Raw genomic sequence first — 17,893 nt, 5'->3', positions numbered from 1 at the left:
AAGGGAAATACAAATCAAAACCACACTCACATATCACCTCACGCCAGTCAGAGTGGCCAAAATGAACAAATCAGGAGACTATAGATGCTGGAGAGGATGTGGAGAAATGGGAACCCTCTTGCACTGTTGGTGGGAATGCAAATTGGTGCAGCCACTCTGGAAAACAGTGTGGAGGTTCCTCAAAAAATTAAAAATAGACCTACCCTATGATCCAGCAATAGCACTGCTAGGAATTTACCCAAGGGATACAGGAGTACTGATGCCTAGGGGCACTTGTACCCCAATGTTTATAGCAGCACTCTCAACAATAGCCAAATTATGGAAAGAGCCTAAATGTCCATCAACTGATGAATGGATAAAGAAATTGTGGTTTATATACACAATGGAGTACTATGTGGCAATGAGAAAGAATGAAATATGGCCCTTTGTAGCAACATGGATGGAACTGGAGAGTGTGATGCTAAGTGAAATAAGCCATACAGAGAAAGACAGATACCATATGTGTTCACTCTTATGTGGATCCTGAGAAACTTAACAGGAACACATGGGGGAGGGGAAGGAAAAAAAAAAAGAGGTTAGAGTGGGAGAGAGCCAAAGCATAAGAGACTCTTAAAAACTGAGAACAAACTGAGGGTTGATGGGGGGGGTGGGTGATGGGTATTGAGGAGGGCACCTTTTGGGATGAGCACTGGATGTTGTATGGAAACCAATTTGACAATAAACTTCATATATTGAAAAAAAATAAATAAAATAATCTGTTTAAAACCCATTAGTGTTTCCTCATTTCCAGAGTATTAAGTTCATATTCCTTGGCAGGACCCACATAATCTTTCACGATCTAACCCATATATATAACCTCCTCCAGCTCCCAAAACCAGCCCAATGACTGCCATCCACAACTTTTCACTACTCCCAAAATGACCTGTTGCTGCATGCCACCATAACTTTGCACATGCTCCCCCCCCCCCCTTAAATTAATTCATTCAACCATTCATTGGTTTGTGAAATACACTGTGCTGGATGCTAGGTACATAGTGATGAATAAAATAATCATGATCCCTGTCCTTTCAATCTTCTGACCGACAAGTAAACAAAAAAACACACATGCATTCATGTATTAAGAAAGTGCTATGCATGCAATAAACAGGGAAGCATAATACAGAATAACAGGAAGAATTATATTTTATTGGCATGATCAGCAAAAGGCCTGCCTGGGGCAATACATTTTAATTTGGGACATGGAAGAGGGGAAGAGATAGCCTCAAAAAGAATCTGGGGACAGAGGACCAGCAGCCCAGAAGCTCTGAAGCAGAAAGGAACTTGACATGGTCCAAGAACTGGTTTGAATGAAAATGAGCAGTGGACTAAGGTACAGGAGATGATTTCTCAAGAATAAGTAGGAGCAAGATCATGAGTACTGTGAGCCGTGGGAAGGAGTTTAGATTTTGTCCCAAGTGGAATGGAAAGCCACCAAAAGATTTAGACAGGCAACCGCCATAATCTGATCTACTTTTTAAACGATCACTCTGGCTGCCCAGTGGAGTTATCCAGGGGGATGGGCGACAGAAAGGAGAACAGAGGGAGAGCAGTCAAGATGGAAAACTTCCTGGCATTCCCTATCCAGTAAGAATGATGGCCTTAGTCTCAAATACAAATACCGTCTCCAAAAGGAAATAATTTCATGTCTGATAACCTAAGTGGGTTTTCCTAAGGGTGATCTGATTCAAAATTCTTCAAAGGCCAAACAAACACTGAAATTTTTTTTTTTTAATTCAGTTTCTCTCAAGTCAAAAATCAAGCAATCTCGGGTATGTGGGTGGCTCAGTCAGTTAAGCATCTGACTTGGGCTCGTGCCGTGATCTCATGATTCGTGAGTTCAAGCCCCACATTGGGCTCTGTGCTGACAGGGTGGAGCCTGCTTGGGATTCTCTCTCCCTCTCAAAATAAATACACTTAAAAAAACAAAAATCAAGCAATCTATTTCATTTACATAATCTCCTTGGAAGCAGGCTGATTTCACACTACGATATATTTCAACAGTCCAAAGTGATTCTCTACACTAAGAGGTAAACCACCAAAATGGCAAAACAGCAAACAAACAAAAAAACCCAAACAAACGAAAACAACAATTAAAAACAAGGTGTGTGGCCATGTGCATGTTTGCTACATACAAAGATACCAGAACCAAAGTGCCTGTCATTGCCAAAAATAGTTTGCCAAAAACTATCATTGCCAAAAAGAGTTTGGTGGCCTTAACCATTCTCTGCTTCAGTTCCTTACCTGGAAAATAAAGATTAAACGAGTTAGTAAGTTTAAAGGGCTGAGAACAGTGCCTAAGCCTTAGCGCATAATAAATGTTAGCCAATAACAATATTTTTTTTTATTTAAAAAAAAAATTTTTTTAATGTTTTTATTTATTTTTGAGACAGAGAGTGACAGAGCATGAGCGGGGAAGGGGCAGAGAGAGAGGGAGACACAGAATCTGAAGCAGGCTCCAGGCTCCGGGCTGTCAGCACAGAACCCGATGCAGGGCTCGAACTCATGAACCCGCAAGATCATGACCTGAGCTGAAGTCGGACGCTTAACCAACAGAGCCACCCAGGTGCCCCAACAATGTTTTTTTTTTTTTAAACTGGTCATTACTTACAATGCTATGTTATCGTTTATTCTGGTCTCTATTTTATCTATTTCTGATTTTTCTTATTCCTTTCCTCTACTAAATTTTAGCTAAATTTCTTCTTTTTCCAGTTCCTTATGTGGTAATGTTGTTCACTCGAACTTTTCTTCTTGTTTTAAATATTTTTATTTTAGAGAGAGAAAAAGCACACGCAGGGAAGAGGGGCAGAGCGGGGGCGGAGGGGAGAGATTGAGAATTTCAAGCTCCACGCTCAGTGCGGAGCCCAACCGACTGAGCCACCCAGGCGCCCCTCTTTTTTTTTTTCTTTTAAGTTTATTTATTTTGAAGGAGTGAGAGAGTGCATGCACACACATGAGTCAGGGAGGAGGAGAGAGAGAGCAACAGAGAGGATCCCAAGCAGGCTCAGGCTCAACTTCATGACGCAAGGTTACGACCTGAGCCAATATCAAGAGTTGGACATTTAACCAATTGAGCCAACTAGGCACCCCGATATTTTTTTCTTAATACAAGCATTTCTAACACAAATTTAACTCTAACACTCACTTTTGCTGCATCTCATAGGTTTCGGAACATTGGGTTTTCTTTTTCTTTTGAGATATATTTTGACTTGCCATTTGAACTCTTATTTGGCCCATTGCGTGTGCAGTAGTATGTTGTTTAATAGTTACATTGTAGGGGCGCCTGGGTGGCTTGGTTGGTTGAGTATCCAACTCTCAATTTTGGCTCTGGTCATGATCTCTGTCATCAGATGAGCCTCATGGTGGGGCTCCAAGCTGGAAGTGGAGCCTGCTTAAGATTCTCTCTCTCCCTCTGCCCTTCCCCTACTCACCCGCACATGTGTGTGTGCTCTCTCTCTCTCAAAAAAAAAGCCTCAAAACAAACATATTTACATTGCAAATTTTCCAACTTTGTTTTATTGTTGATCTTTTGCTTTGTACCATTGTGGTCGGAAAATATACTTGGTATGATTTTAGTCTTCTTAAATTTGTAATGTTTGTTATGTCTCTTTTTATGTGATTAAACAGGGATTCTTCTGTACTTACTAGAAGAAAATGTGTATTCTATTTCTTTTGGATGGAATGTTTTATATGTATCTTTTGGAACCACATATTCTGAAGTATGCTTCAGGAAAAAAAACTGAGGGTACTCATTCAAGATAAAGCACATGGGGGGGTGGAGACCAGGTGAAACAGATGAAGGGGATTAAGAGTACACTTATCATGATAAGCACTGAGTAATGTATAGAATTGTTGAATCACTGTATTGTATACCTGAAACTAATATAACACTGCTAACTACACCAAAACTAAAATTGAAATTTAATTTAAAAAATTCTTTTTAAATAATAGCTACAAAAATAATATGGTCACACAAATTTTCTACTCACTAGCCATGGAGCCTTGGGCAAAGAAGAGAAGTTCTGTCTAAACCTCAGAGTTTCCTCACAGGTAAATAAGATATGATAATAGTATTTTTCTAAATAGGATTATTGAATATTGAAGGAAATCATGTGCACACCTTAAATAGAGTACCTACAATAAAGTTAGGACCCAGAAAATGTTTATTGACATTATTTTACCATTAAAGTTATTATTGTGGACAAGTTACAAATAGGTTTGTCCATGCATGACTACAGGAAAATATTCTGTTACATATATTTTACCTTGGCCAGACTCCTGGATTCAAATCCCAGCCCCCCCCCCCATGCTTGTACAACCTTGGGGAGGCTCCTTAACCTCTCTAAGCCTCAATTTCCTCATCTATATCGTAATTTATAATAGTATGTACCTTATGAGCTTGACAAATGAGATAATGCAAACATATAAACTCCAGAAAGCCTCAAAATAGCAAGTACTCGGGAAATATAAGCTATTGCTACAATTAATATTATCATCCATGTAGACCCAAATTTCCCTTAGAAAAGAATTAAATTCTCAGCTTCTCAGGGGCACCTGGCTGGCTCAGTTGGTAGAGCACGTGACTCTTGCTTTCGGGGTCATAAGTTCAAGCCCCATGTTGGGTGTGGAGTTTACTTATATATATATATATATATATATATATATATATATATATAAAATAAAGTAGAATTGTTTTAAAAAAATACACAAATAAATCATCAGCTTTTCTTTCATCTCCATTCCCTCTACCCCTCCTCTCACCCATAGTACTCGGGTTCTCTCTAAGTGCTTGATGATAAACTTCCTCTTCACAAAAGCCTCTATTTGCTGAAGATAAGAGGCAAAAATAGGTCAAACACAGACCTCTTTAACATCCCCAAATCTAGAATATACAGTGAATTTCGATTTTTCTAATACCGAATGGAACATGGTTTCAGATGTCATGTCTTTAAATAAGGTTTTAATATCAAGGGTCAAACATGGATGAGAGAAAAACAAACCTTACTTTATCAACAAGTGAGAAGTCACATGCAGAAATCTTGGCTCAGCTTAAGCCATCAACCAGGCTGCTGGGGTTAAACAGCATGGCAGAATTAAATAAACATTAAACCAGCTAAGGAACAAATAATTAAGTGACATAAACCAGGGTAGGAAAGAGAGATTCTCTTACTCCCAACTGAAAGAATGAAAGAAAAAATAAGGCAGCAGGCGAAAGGTGGCAGGTAATTGCTGCTCCTGGGGAATGAATTTTCTCCTAGAAATAGGGAGAAAGAAAGGATGACAAGGTCGAGAAGGTCAGCAATAAAAAAGCAAACACAAGTAGTTGTAAAGTCAGCCTCCAGGCGGTGGCAAAGGTGTGTGGGATGACATCCCTGAGCTGTCATGAACACCATACCAATGATTTTATACCAAGCACAGAAATGAGTCACATTTCCCAGAGAATTCCTAACAAAGTGGCTTATAACCTGGGACCCTGCAAGAGGGTTTTATCTACTTGGTAATAGAATTCTGTATGGCTTCCCTTCTACTGAGCTGAGATTATGGTTCTTTAAACATACTAACTAATGGCCCCTGTAACAACTGCACTGGGGAGGGACCCAGAGGCCAGAGATGAAAGTGGGTGGGTTGAGGGGGGGCAGGTAAGAAAAATTAACTGCATAATAAATAAAGGCATGGAAATAGAGAGCCAGGAGAAGGTAAAAAGGTACACCTTAGAGATTTATTTTCTTTATGCCAACATGAGCCTATGAGAAGAGATTAAATCAGCAGTTTCCAATGCTTTGTGTTACTTATTAAATCCCAAACAAGGCTGTGAATCATCAACACGAAAAAAGAAAAGCTATCATCTTTCGCTGGTCTTCATTCTCCCCATTCCTAATCCTTAAATAATGACTTTTTAAATATGAGACCAAGTAAGCCAATAATTAAGAGAGTGAACTCTAACACTAATGCATTAACTTTCATGACCAAAGCCAGTACAACTTGACTACAGAAGCTGTTTTCTGCACCCCCAGCAGAATGGGCTTGGTTGGGGGGAGGAGGGGACAGAGGCAGAAACAAAGCAAGAAAGGGTTTGACATACAATCAGCAGGAACCAAATCTCTGGTTTATAAATCAACATAAACTGATTTCACAACTGATTTGAAAGAAACTAAGTTTCCAGAAACACATGAGGGGTGCCACCAGCAAGGGGTTCATTTTAGCCCCAGCCCCTTGCTGTTGGACACAGAGGCATATGCATTCCAATATTCACGGTGGTCTGAGCCCCATGGCATTAGAAAGCTTGGGGGTTAATGAGAATAATGAAGGAAGAAATCAAATATTATAATGCCTAAAAAGTTTTATTTGAATGCACTTGACTTTCTAAACTGACTTAAATTCTTGTCAGTTTCTGTCGGCCATTGCAGGTGTGTTAAGCCTTCCATAACTCAACAACTATTTGTTGAACGGGAGGTAGCATGTCAGGACTGACGTCCACACATGGGCCTCATCAGCATCACCCGGGGGCTTTTTAGAAATGCAAATTCTTGAGCCCTAACCCAGGACTGACCTACAAAATCATAAACTCTGGGGGTGGGGATTAGCAATCTCTGGTGAAATAAGCTTTTCAGGGGTCCTGGCACCGTTCAAGTTGAACAGCACTTGTGGTCAGCATATCTGTTAGAAGCAACAGCCTTATCGGGCTTTGGAGTCTGATTTCCAACCCCACTATCTGGCTTTGAGGAATCACATATCCTCCCTAAGCTTTAGTCCCCTCTTCCACATAGAGTGCTTGGCCCCATGCTCAGTAAATACCCCTGACACCCACAGTGTGAGGCCCCAGGGCTAGTGCTGAAGACCCATGGGAGGACCCACACCAGCCCTGTCTCCAGCTCTTACACTCTACTGAAAGAACTTAACAGTGTGGCCCACGGGTTGGCATGCTTTATCTGTAAAGAGACAGACAGCAAATGTTTAAGGCTTTGCAGGCCTTACAGTCCAAACATCAACTTCTCAACCCTGCCATTGTAGCACGAAAACAGACACAGACACTGGGAAAGAAGCAAGCATGGCTGTTCCAGTAAAACTATTTATAGACACTGATATTTGAATTTCATACATTCCCACACATCATGAAATCTTATTCTTCTTTTGATTTTTTTCAACCGCTCAAAAATGCAAAACCCATCCTTAATCACAGGCTCTTTAGAGCTATGCATAAACAGGTGACAGGGGATTTGGCCCAAGGGCTCTCCTTTGAGGATCCTGGTCTAACACTCTTGCATTAGCAAAGTTGTTAAGCAATATATACCAGAGTCCCCTTGTCAGTCCAACAAAAGTAAATAATGCCCATTCTGAAATCTTGTGGGATGATAAACAGCTTCAAAATATCTGGCAGGCTGTCTGCCAGAGAGAAGGCCCCCAGCATATGGCACCTACTGTCCATCTCATGATCCAAAAAGACTAGGTGGAGCAGGGCAGGTATAAAATGCAGAAGTCTACACTAAACAGAGCTACAGGTTTACAACCTGATTTGCTCTAAGCACCACTAGACTCAAGCTTTAGCATATTGCTGAATTTATATGCACACAAATAAGAAGTGAAAAATAAACCAAAGGAACTCCAATCACCTTACTCTATTGACTTAAAAGAAGACATGTGGGGGCGCCTGGGTGGCGCAGTCGGTTAAGCGTCCGACTTCAGCCAGGTCACGATCTCGCGGTCCGGGAGTTCGAGCCCCGCGTCAGGCTCTGGGCTGATGGCTCAGAGCCTGGAGCCTGTTTCCGATTCTGTGTCTCCCTCTCTCTCTGCCCCTCGCCCGTTCATGCTCTGTCTCTCTCTGTCCCAAAAATAAATAAACGTTGAAAAAAAAATTTAAAAAAAAAAAAAAAAAAAAAAGAAGACATGTGGTTTATTCTGGATGTTCAAATTGCTGCCATATGTGCACTGCCCTCCTAGAGCAATGGAATGGCTCAAATAAAAGTGCATAAAGTCTGTCTCTGACCTCAAAGCCTACAGGAGTTCACTGCCACATGGAGACCAAAGCTGCATTCCCTGGGAGAATTCACAGCTGTTCAACACCTAGGGGGCCAATCGGGCTCAGCATATGGAAAAACGTAGGAGTCCATTTTAGTTGAAATTCCAAGGGCTCAATAAAGGCTCTAATGTGTCCTTGGGTCCAACACTCATTACTTGCTCTTCATTTGCTTTCCTCTGTTGCCATCAGTCTGACCAACAGGAGTGTCCTCCCCTTCTGATTCTCATCCAGTAGGCAATCCTTTCCCCTACCCGCTTACACACTGCTCTCACTGCCTCCATGGTTAGTGGTGTCTTCCAACGGTGAGGATGAACACCTGAATAAACATGCTGTCCGATACCGTAGCCACTACCCACATTTGGCTTTTAAGACTTGAAACAGGGCTGGTGTGCCTGAGAGGCCACATTTTTTATTTCATATTATTTTATTTAATTTACACTTAAAAACTAACACTAGATTCAACTCTTGGAAAACTTCTGACCACCTGTGGAGCAACCTGAACACGTGAATCCACACTTTTGACTGTAAATGTTATAAAACCTAAATCTCTAATGAAAATTTAGCATCCTCGGGGCGCCTGGTGGCGCAGTCGGTTAAGCGTCCGACTTCAGCCAGGTCACGATCTCGCGGTCTGTGAGTTCGAGCCCCGCGTCAGGCTCTGGGCTGATGGCTCGGAGCCTGGAGCCTGTTTCCGATTCTGTGCCTCCCTCTCTCTCTGCCCCTCCCCCGTTCATGCTCTGTCTCTCTCTGTCCCAAAAATAAATAAACGTTGGAAAAAAAAAAATTAAAAAAAAAAAAAAAGAAAATTTAGCATCCTGACTGAGAGATGCTGCAACAGTAAAATGTACACTGATTTTTGAAGACTTAGTGAAAAAAATATAAATATCTCAATAATTTTTATACTGATTACATGTTGCAATGAAAATGTTCTGTATATATTGGGGTAAATAAAACGTACTATTAAAGTAAATTCTGCCTGTTTCTTTTTGCTTTTGTTTTTTACATGTGGCTCTTAAGAAATGTCACGTGTATAAGTGAGCTGCGTTATATTTCTACTGGACAGCACTGCGTTAAATAAATGTATGACCGTCATTACTCATACTTATCACAAAGCTGGACTCAGACGCAGAGTCGGTACAGCTCTGACCTCTGCACCCAAAACCTTTTACCACCCACACCCTAGAGACTAGCCCCTCTTTCTTGGTTACCATTTTCCCTAATTGATAAGGCAAAACCTTCACAGGGAGATGTCACCGCTCTTTCTTTAGAGTCCAGTCTATTGGTGGGGCCAGGGATGCCAAACAGGGGTCCTGAGAGTGGCAGCCGTGCGGTCTGCAACTGTGTATCCCCCTTGTCCCAAGGAGGGGGCCATCCCAGAACAGCTATTTGCTCATTCTAGTCCTTGAAACCTAAGACGAGCTCCATGTGCACACTCTAATCCCACATCGTGACTCATCTCCAATGCAGGACACACACATTTTACTTCTAATTCCCTTGTGATCATGATGTTCTCAGGGCAAGATGCAAATATGATTTTCATAACAAACCAAAGAAGTTTTTATTTTTGTGTCTGGTAAAGGCACAGCTAATAAATGTACTAGGACTGTACAAGATAGCCTTTGAAATTACAAGTGTCTTCCAAGAAGGATTTTATGTGCAAGACTTTTCAAATCTGGGTAAATATTAAGATATGATGGTATGAATGTGGGTATATATATATTTTTTAATTGTTTATTTATTTTTGTTAGAGAGAGAAAGAGACAGACAGACACAGTGTGAGCAGGGGTGGAGGAGGGGCAGAGAGAGACAGAGACAACTCCAAGTGGGGTCAAGGCTCCACACTGTCAGCACAGAGCCCGGCACGGAGCTCAAACTCACGAACTGTGAGATCATGACCTGAGTGGAAGTCAGATGCTTAACCAACTGAGGCACCCTGGGTATATATTTTTATTTACATATGTACATTACTAAGTATATGCAAAGAAATACATTTCTTCTTTACCCAAATACTAGAACGACTCCAGTACAAGAACCCCTCTTTCCTGGCTCCCAAGCCATTTCTTTGGGAAATAACTTTCCCCACCCTCCCAAGTACCAGATGTTGTGAGCCCCCACCCATCCACATCACACAGGAAATGAGAGAGGCCTGGAGATGATGGGGTATGGGGCACAGGGCCTCTGTGAGAATGTTACCTAGCCCAAGGCTCCTGTTTATTGAAGTCTCTGGATACCCTGGGCCAAGGTCTCTGATGAGGCCACTTTAAATCAGTTTAAAATCAGAACCAGAGCCTACTCTCAGTCCTCGTGCTGAGGGAAAAGAGAAAACAATAGTGAAAGCACAGATAATCCCTTCACCTCATTTGAGCCATTTCCTATAACCACCTGCCTGCTGACAAACCTTGACACAGCTATTAACGAGGAGAAGAATTAAACAATTTGGGGTGTAGCTCCTCTCCCTCTCCTGGCTCTGGTGGAGGTGCTAATTGGCAGTAAAAGGCATAAAAGGTGTACATCAGAACGGCCAGGGTTGACAGGATCTGGGTAATCCATAAACTGAATAATGAGCCTTTTAATAACCAGGAGCTAACAGCAACTTTCTGTAATGGGATCCTGGTAGCACTTGTAAATCTACTCTCTCCAATTAGAAAAATGCCTTCCTCTACTTTTCCCAGAAGCCAGGAAACAGAAAAGAACTCATCCAACTCCCAGCCCTCAGGCACAAGTGTGTGTTAAATTTTCACAAACAGATAGAGGTTTTCCTCCTGGGGAGGAGATTTCATAATTTTCCCCAGCCATCTACGGGAAAGCTTAATAGGCTCCCTCTGCTTTCCTCAGACCTAAACCCTTCTTCCTCCCACCAGTCCCCAAGACAGGTTCCTCAACTCAAGCTGTTATCTAACTATTAATAATGCTAATAATAGTTTTGCCGTATGTGTGCAGTGGGTTCTGCTTGGAAGAGTGCCTTTGCAAGCATTAACTCTTTTGGACACCAACACGGCCCCAGAGGGGGTCCACTTGGGGAGCCTGAGTTTATACGATTTTATGGGACTCTTTTAGAAAGTGGATATAAAATTACAAATACAAACATCCAGGACCTCTTCCCAGAGCCTTGCAGGGGCCCTGAAGCTTGGCCTAAGGGCAAATCCAACTCTGTACTATCCCTCTCCTTCCTTCCCACCCCCAAAGGGACATGTGGGTTTCTCAGGCTAGGGGTAGAGGTCATGTGACTTGCCCAGGATCAAAGGGCTATTCAGTCTTGGAGGCAGAATTAGAACTTTCTTACCTCCTCAGTCTCTGCGGCCCCTCTATTTCCCCTAGTTCCTCAGTCACAAAGGAAACTCTGAAGAAGGAACAAGTAAAAACAACACAGCTAAAAGTGATCCTCACCAGGCGGGTGTTAGGAAGCTGTCTAGACTGAGTACTGCCTGGGTAGAAGATAGTGAAGTAAACACAAAGTCCCCACAAATATTCACTTCAATTGGCACTGAAGGTAAAAACACATTTACTAACTAACCACACGGAGCCAGGTGAATTCCATCCTCACTACTTACTAACCACACCTGGGTTAGTAACCTGGGACAAGTTACTTAGTGTCTCTGAACTTCAGTATCTTCATTATAATACAAGTTTGCATGAGATGACTTCTATAAAGCACTCAGCACAGGACACTCTAGGTGTTCAATAAATAGCAACTATTATTGTTCCTATTGTTATCAGTTCATCCAAAGAGCACTGCTTTTACACAAGAGACCGGTTCCCCAAAGGAACGTTGCAAAAGCACGTGGAAGTTGCAAAAACATTCTGTTCGGTTACCACAAGACTGAAAATTCGGCAGGATGGCTGCTCCCGAGACTTTAGCATCTCTTGCGCAGCAGAAAGAAACATCAGGGAAGATTTATTAGACGAAGTGCCTTGTCCATCCCACTTGCTGGGGTTTTCTTAGAGTTTCAGATTTGTAATCTGCGGACCTGTGAAGTCTCTGCGGCTTACCAGGCTCAGTAAAGCCACACCGTTTTCTAACACTTTGAGACCTCAGTTTGAGTACCTCAAATTGGGATTGTGGGTGTTGGTGTTTTGTTTTGTTTTTGCTTTTGCTTTTTTGTTTGTTTCTGTTAACCTAGAGAACCAAAATGATCAGAAGAACAAAAGATAAGCCACTCCTATACTTCTTCCTTTCTTCCTCCCAGTCCAGCGCTCCCTTTCCCCTTCCCTTCAGATTTCAAATTGGCTCCAGGGTTTATAGGAGACACAGTAACAGATGTATGAGAAACAAACTGAGAAGGCGCAAAGTAACTGATAAGCCCTACCTGCTTGCTTGTTGTATGTTAGAGTGAAAAATCCATGCTACATCCATGAAGAATTCAGATGTTTACAGAGGTGGATAGATCAGGCCCATGTCTATAAACATCTTAAAAAAACAAAAAGATAATGCATCAATACATTCAACAAGCATTTAGGGAACACTTTACTGAAAGTCAGGCTAGCACTTATGGATACCAAGCTGAATAAGGCAAGGCTTCTGCTGCCCCCAAGACTCATTTGGGTGGCCACCAATATCTCCATCCATATACTCCCACACTACCAGCAGTAGTCATTCACAGCGCTCAGTAAACACTAGCTGAGTGACCTACTGAAGGCCCCTGCCCTCTAGGAGTCCACAATCAAACAGAGGAGTCGGGCATGTCAACAGTTAATCGACAGTTCAGGGTAATACCTGCTGCTACAGAGATAAGAACTCATACCATGGAAGCAGAGAACAAGCCTGGTGAAGCACAGGAAGGCTTAACCGCAGATGTGACACTGAACTAAGAGTGGAAAGATAAGCAGAACTTTTGCCAGTGGAGGAGAAACAAATGACAATATAAATTTAAAAGTTTTACTTCACTAGAAATTAAAAAAAAATACAAATGAGATATCGTTCTTGTCTATTAAATTTCAAAGACGTTTAAAACACTCCTTGGCAAAAGACTGGTCCTTGATTTAATTGTTCACAACAGCACAGCTACCCAGGAGAGCTGCCTAACCAGGAGTGTGGCAAGAAAGGAACCGAAAACTTGGACTTGTTTTTGTTTTTGTTTATTTATTTTGAGAGAGAGCACGTGTGCTTGTGTGTGTTTGTGAGTAAGCAGGGGAGGGGCAGAGAGAGGGAGAGAGAGGATCCCAAGCAGGACCTGACAGTGTGCAGAGCCCAAGGCAGGGCTCAATCGCATGAACCGTGAGATCATGACCTGAGCCGAAATCAAGAGTCACTCAAGGAACACTCAACTGACTGAGCCCCAGACTCATTTTTACTTAACTATTACTAGCCTATCCTCTCTAATGTGCAATATTCTCACTTAATCCCTAGCATAACCCATTGAGGAATGCACGATTGTCCCCATTCTAGAAACTGGAGCAATGAAATCAAGAAACTTGCTTGTGGTTATACAGTTAGTAAGTAAAACCCACATATTTCTGGCTTCAAAGCCCATACAATGTGGAATGAATATGTATTTCACAATTAAATGATTATTGAGGCCATAATCATCATTCTGTTACAAGAGCCAGCTTCCTGCTTGGGCAGAAAGGGCCTTCACCATACACAGCACGTCAAGGGGATGGTTCTGTATGGTGCAAAAGCCCATCCCAGCTGCCTTGTCATGGGCTTATCTTCTTAGCTAGTCAGAGGTCCCCACTTTTAGGGTCACTGCTATGTAGGTAATAACCTCTCTTTCAGTTTTCTCATATATAAAAATGGATAATAAAATCTACTTCAAAAATCTGTTGAGAAAATTAGTTTTCACCCACAGAGTAAAGTTAACACTGCCTCAAAAGTTATCTTTCAAAAACACAAGCTCCATAATAGTAAATATGATTCAGTCTTCAAAATCTAGCTCCAAAATAGTAAATGGAAAACCTGTCTTTAACATATATATATATATATGTTTTATTTTTTTTATTTTTGAAAGATAGAGAGCATGTCTTTAACATATATATATATGTTTTATTTTTTTATTTTTGAAAGAGAGAGAGCATGAGTGTGAGAGGGGCAGAGAGAGAGAGGGAGAGGATCTGAAGCAGGCTCCAGGCTCCAAGATGGCAGCACAGAGCCCGACTCGGGGCTCAAATCCACATACTGTGAGATCATGACCAGAGCCGAAGTCAGACCCTTAACAGGATGAGCCACCCAGGTGCCCCAGAAAGCCTGTCTTGACTAGCCAATAGGAGGGTTCACTGCTCTCTACTTCTGTGCCCTATTATGCCTTCCACAGATCTATGTTACTCTTCACACTGTAACATAAATGTGCATTTTCTTTTCTATCCCCTTTACTATACTGTAAGCCACTTAGGAACCAAGTCAATGGTCCATACATCTTGTGATGTCAACACCAAGTCCAAGGCTGGCACGTGGCAGAAAATGTTTTGTTTAAAAAAGAAGAAAAAGTCCATCATTTTACCTTCATAAAACCCAGCCAGATAATCACAATTATTTACACTCTAAAATGAACAAGTTGCAGAGACTACCTAAAATCACGTACAGAAGGCCAAGTTTGCACTGAATTCAGGTCTCTAGACTCCACTCCACCATGTATGGCCTTTCAAAGACAACAAGGGGAAGAGGCCTACCATAGGCCATGGAGACCATGACTGCACACAGGTACTTTGTCTAATACGGTAAGGGCTCTGAATGGTATTAGGGCATCTTAGAAAGTGGTCACCTGGGAAAGTACAGAGAACAGCATTAAAGTATAAAAAAGGTTGGCAGATTTGGGTCTAACTCCATGCTTACTTTGTCCTTAACCCTGTTGCCTCAGGAACATCTCTTAAACTGAGGACTCAGCTTCCTCATCTGTAAGATGGGGTTTTAAACAATGTTACTCACCTTGCAGGGTCTGATGTAAGAATGAGAGTTATATTATATGAAGTAGGCAGAGAATATAGTAAGCATTCTTTACACACTCATTACATGTCAGAAAAAAAGTGGCACATATTAATGCCTATGCCACAAAGTAGTTTTCATACCCTATCTTACTTTATCCCCACAGCAACTCTGTGGAGTAGCTGCTATAATTTTGATCTTACATTGAGGAAACTGACACAAAGACATTTAAGTAAGTTGTCCAAGGTCACACCAGTGGCAACTGGCCGAACCTGCATTCCGACCAAGGCTTTTCTGAGTCCAAACCTCTTTGTAGTTTACGTGTCTACCTCTCAGATGAATTTCGGTGGAGGAAAGATAAGGCGGACTCAGATATGCCCCAAATGTCTGAGGTTAATGTGAGGTGCTTGAAAAGAAAGTTTGGATCAGATTCATGTGTAGCTTGGGATATGCATTAAAAACGTTTGGAACATGTGCGACATGAGGTAGGGAGAAACCAAAAGAAGATGGCCAACGATAAATGTCATGCTCCTCAATTGCCCTTTCAGCTAATAATATAATACATAGTAAAGACAACTCATATTCTTATTTCAGTACTTGTGCTCCAAGTTAAAAATACCATATTGTAATAGGGATGTATTTATTACGTATTTCCTCTTGATCTTGCTACCGTTTGTTATGTCCCAGAAAATGTTCCAAAACCAAACAGAGGAAGTTCAGAAAAGTCACAGGAAATATCCAACCTCTTTTACGCTAAGGGGAAAAAAAAAAAAAAAAAAAAAAACCCTCTACTAGGTTAATCTCTTATTTGTATCATTACCACACATGTTTTAAGATGACTCAGGTAACTAGCTTAATGGTAGATGGCTTCAAATCATCCTGAAGAGAAACAAAAGCTATTTCACAATAAACAACAACTAAAATCTTTTTCTGGTGTTTTCCTCTATCACATACAGCTCCCCCAACCTTGGAACAAACAGGCCTTTGCTTTCTCCAGTCAAGGCCCAGGAAACCATGCTGTGAATGTTTTTGATTCAGGCAGTCAGGAGTCAGGTTAGGCAGGAGGAGAAACAGTTGTGAGAAAATGAAAACAGAAAACAAACAAAACACCTCTCTCCATGCAATGGAAAGTTCTCAAGTCAGGCACTGACACCAAGTCCTCCCACCTGACACCACAAAGCAGTAAACCCAGAAAGATGCTTGGTCCAGGCTAAGAACCCAGACTTGGAGAAAGAAAACTCAACAAAGAAGAGGTGGCTCGGCCAGCTCTGATATGAAGTGAAATCATTGGGTCTGTTGAAATTTATGAGCTGAAGGAGGGTCAGAGATTCTCTACTAATAAAAACATCTTTCTATTAACTTTTCCAAAGTAGAGTTAATGGCACCACAGAACTAGCAGGTCTCCTGGAAAACTCATTCCTAAGGGACTACCTGTAAACTCATAAGTTTTTGTCTTCACAAGATCAAATGCTCAATAGAACCCCCCCTCTGCTCACTCTCGTCCCCATTCAAAGTGCTATATAACCTTTAGCACCAGTAACCCAAGTCCAGACTCTTCTCCATTCTCCTAGGCTCCTGAAAGGCCTCAAGCAACAGAACCGCGGAACCCGCGGGAGCACCCCTCCCCTCCCTGCCATCCCCATTATTCGGCACACAGCCCTGCTTTCCCCTGGAGCCAACAGTCTGCAGCTCCTTCGATGCAGGCGCGAGCAGGCAGGAATGGTGGGAAGAGAAGCTGTGCCAGCTGCATGTTTCAGAATCTCCCTCCATATGCATTTGCCAAAGGAACAAAAAGAAAATCAATGCCAGGAAAAGACAACTGAGATGAGGATGCGGTGGGACCGCGGCTGACTCCTTGCCTCTTAGCAGCAAGGGTCTGGCCAACCACGCGTCCGAGCCACAGATCCGAGTCGTTACCTTCAGGATGCAGGCCATGGCGCTCCGCCGGCCCTTCTGCCACCGAGCAGCAGGCGCGCCTGGGTCAGGGGCAGTCCCGGGGACAGGCTGGAGGCTGGTACCACGGCAGGACCGCTCCAGCCCACATTCCCGCAGATCCAAATAAGGGGACCGCGGTGCGAGCTGCGCGGGCACAGGCCCCGCCCCCCGCGCCGGGGCCCCGCCCCCGGCCTCGTCCACTGGCTGGCGGCCCTCGAGGCTCCGCCCCCGGATTACGTGCCGTCCCGGTCTCCCGCGGCTGCTCCTGGATGCTTGCTACTTTTTCTTTTCTCTCTCTTCCTCTCTCTCACTCTCTGTCCCTCTTTTTTTTTTTTTTTTTTTTTTTTTTTTTTCCAGTAAATGTTCTGTGGTTCAACGTATACAAAATCTGCTCAGCAGCAGGCAGGGATCTGGGTCCGGCTGGGGAGAGAAAGCGGCCTTTTCTTCCCCATTCGGTCTCCTTCAACAGATCAGAGAACTCCTTGCAGACATTTCACACTTTTTAAAAAGTTAAGTGGGTTTGGAATCACCCTTCTACAGGTATTGGGCATATCAAAGGATTCTTCAAAAGTAGCAAATGAAATTCTCCCTGGGCTGTTTAAGGGTAGAGCCTTTACTCTGCTTAAAAATGCTGTGATGGGCTCATCCAGAATTAATAATTTGCCACTAACAGGGGAGCACAAATACCTATCAACAAAAGATGCCAGGAAACGTACACTGTGTATGTTTTGTGTGTATGTACACGTACACACAGGTATGAATTGCTTTCTTGCTTTAAGTTTGTGTGTTCATGAAAAATGTGTATATAAATACATAGTAAGTAGAATATATGCATATATATGAAAATTTAATATTTTCTCATATATATACATTGATTCTATATGTATATAAATTGTGTTTGTGGGGCGCCTGGGTGGCTCAGTCAATTAAGCTTTGGACTTCCGCTCAGGTCATGATCTCAGAGTTCATGAGTTCAAGCCTGCCTCCGGCTCTGTGCTGATAGTTCAGAGCCTGGAGCCTGCTTCAGATTATGTGTCTCCCTCTCT

General features: G+C 42.3%; 1 protein-coding gene across 2 annotated transcripts in view; it reads right to left on the bottom strand.

The window, feature by feature from the left end:
- Positions 1-17,011, bottom strand: part of ST6GALNAC3 (ST6 N-acetylgalactosaminide alpha-2,6-sialyltransferase 3) — a 535,567-nt gene extending 518,556 nt beyond the window's left edge. The window contains exon 1 of one of the 2 annotated variants that reach the window (XM_030326302.2): positions 16,830-17,011. In XM_030326302.2, coding sequence (XP_030182162.1) covers positions 16,830-16,847 — 18 coding nt within the window. In that variant the 5' untranslated portion in view covers positions 16,848-17,011. The remainder of the gene's footprint in view (positions 1-16,829) is intronic. The other variant, XM_030326306.1, reaches the window with a different exon arrangement.
- Between the last annotated feature and the right edge of the window lie 882 nt (positions 17,012-17,893).

Source organism: Lynx canadensis, chromosome C1 (assembly GCF_007474595.2).
Source record: "Lynx canadensis isolate LIC74 chromosome C1, mLynCan4.pri.v2, whole genome shotgun sequence".
In the NCBI taxonomy this organism is placed as follows: Eukaryota; Metazoa; Chordata; class Mammalia; order Carnivora; family Felidae; genus Lynx; species Lynx canadensis.
The sequence above is the reverse complement of the archived record's forward strand: the minus strand, read 5'-3'. Positions and strand labels throughout refer to the sequence as shown.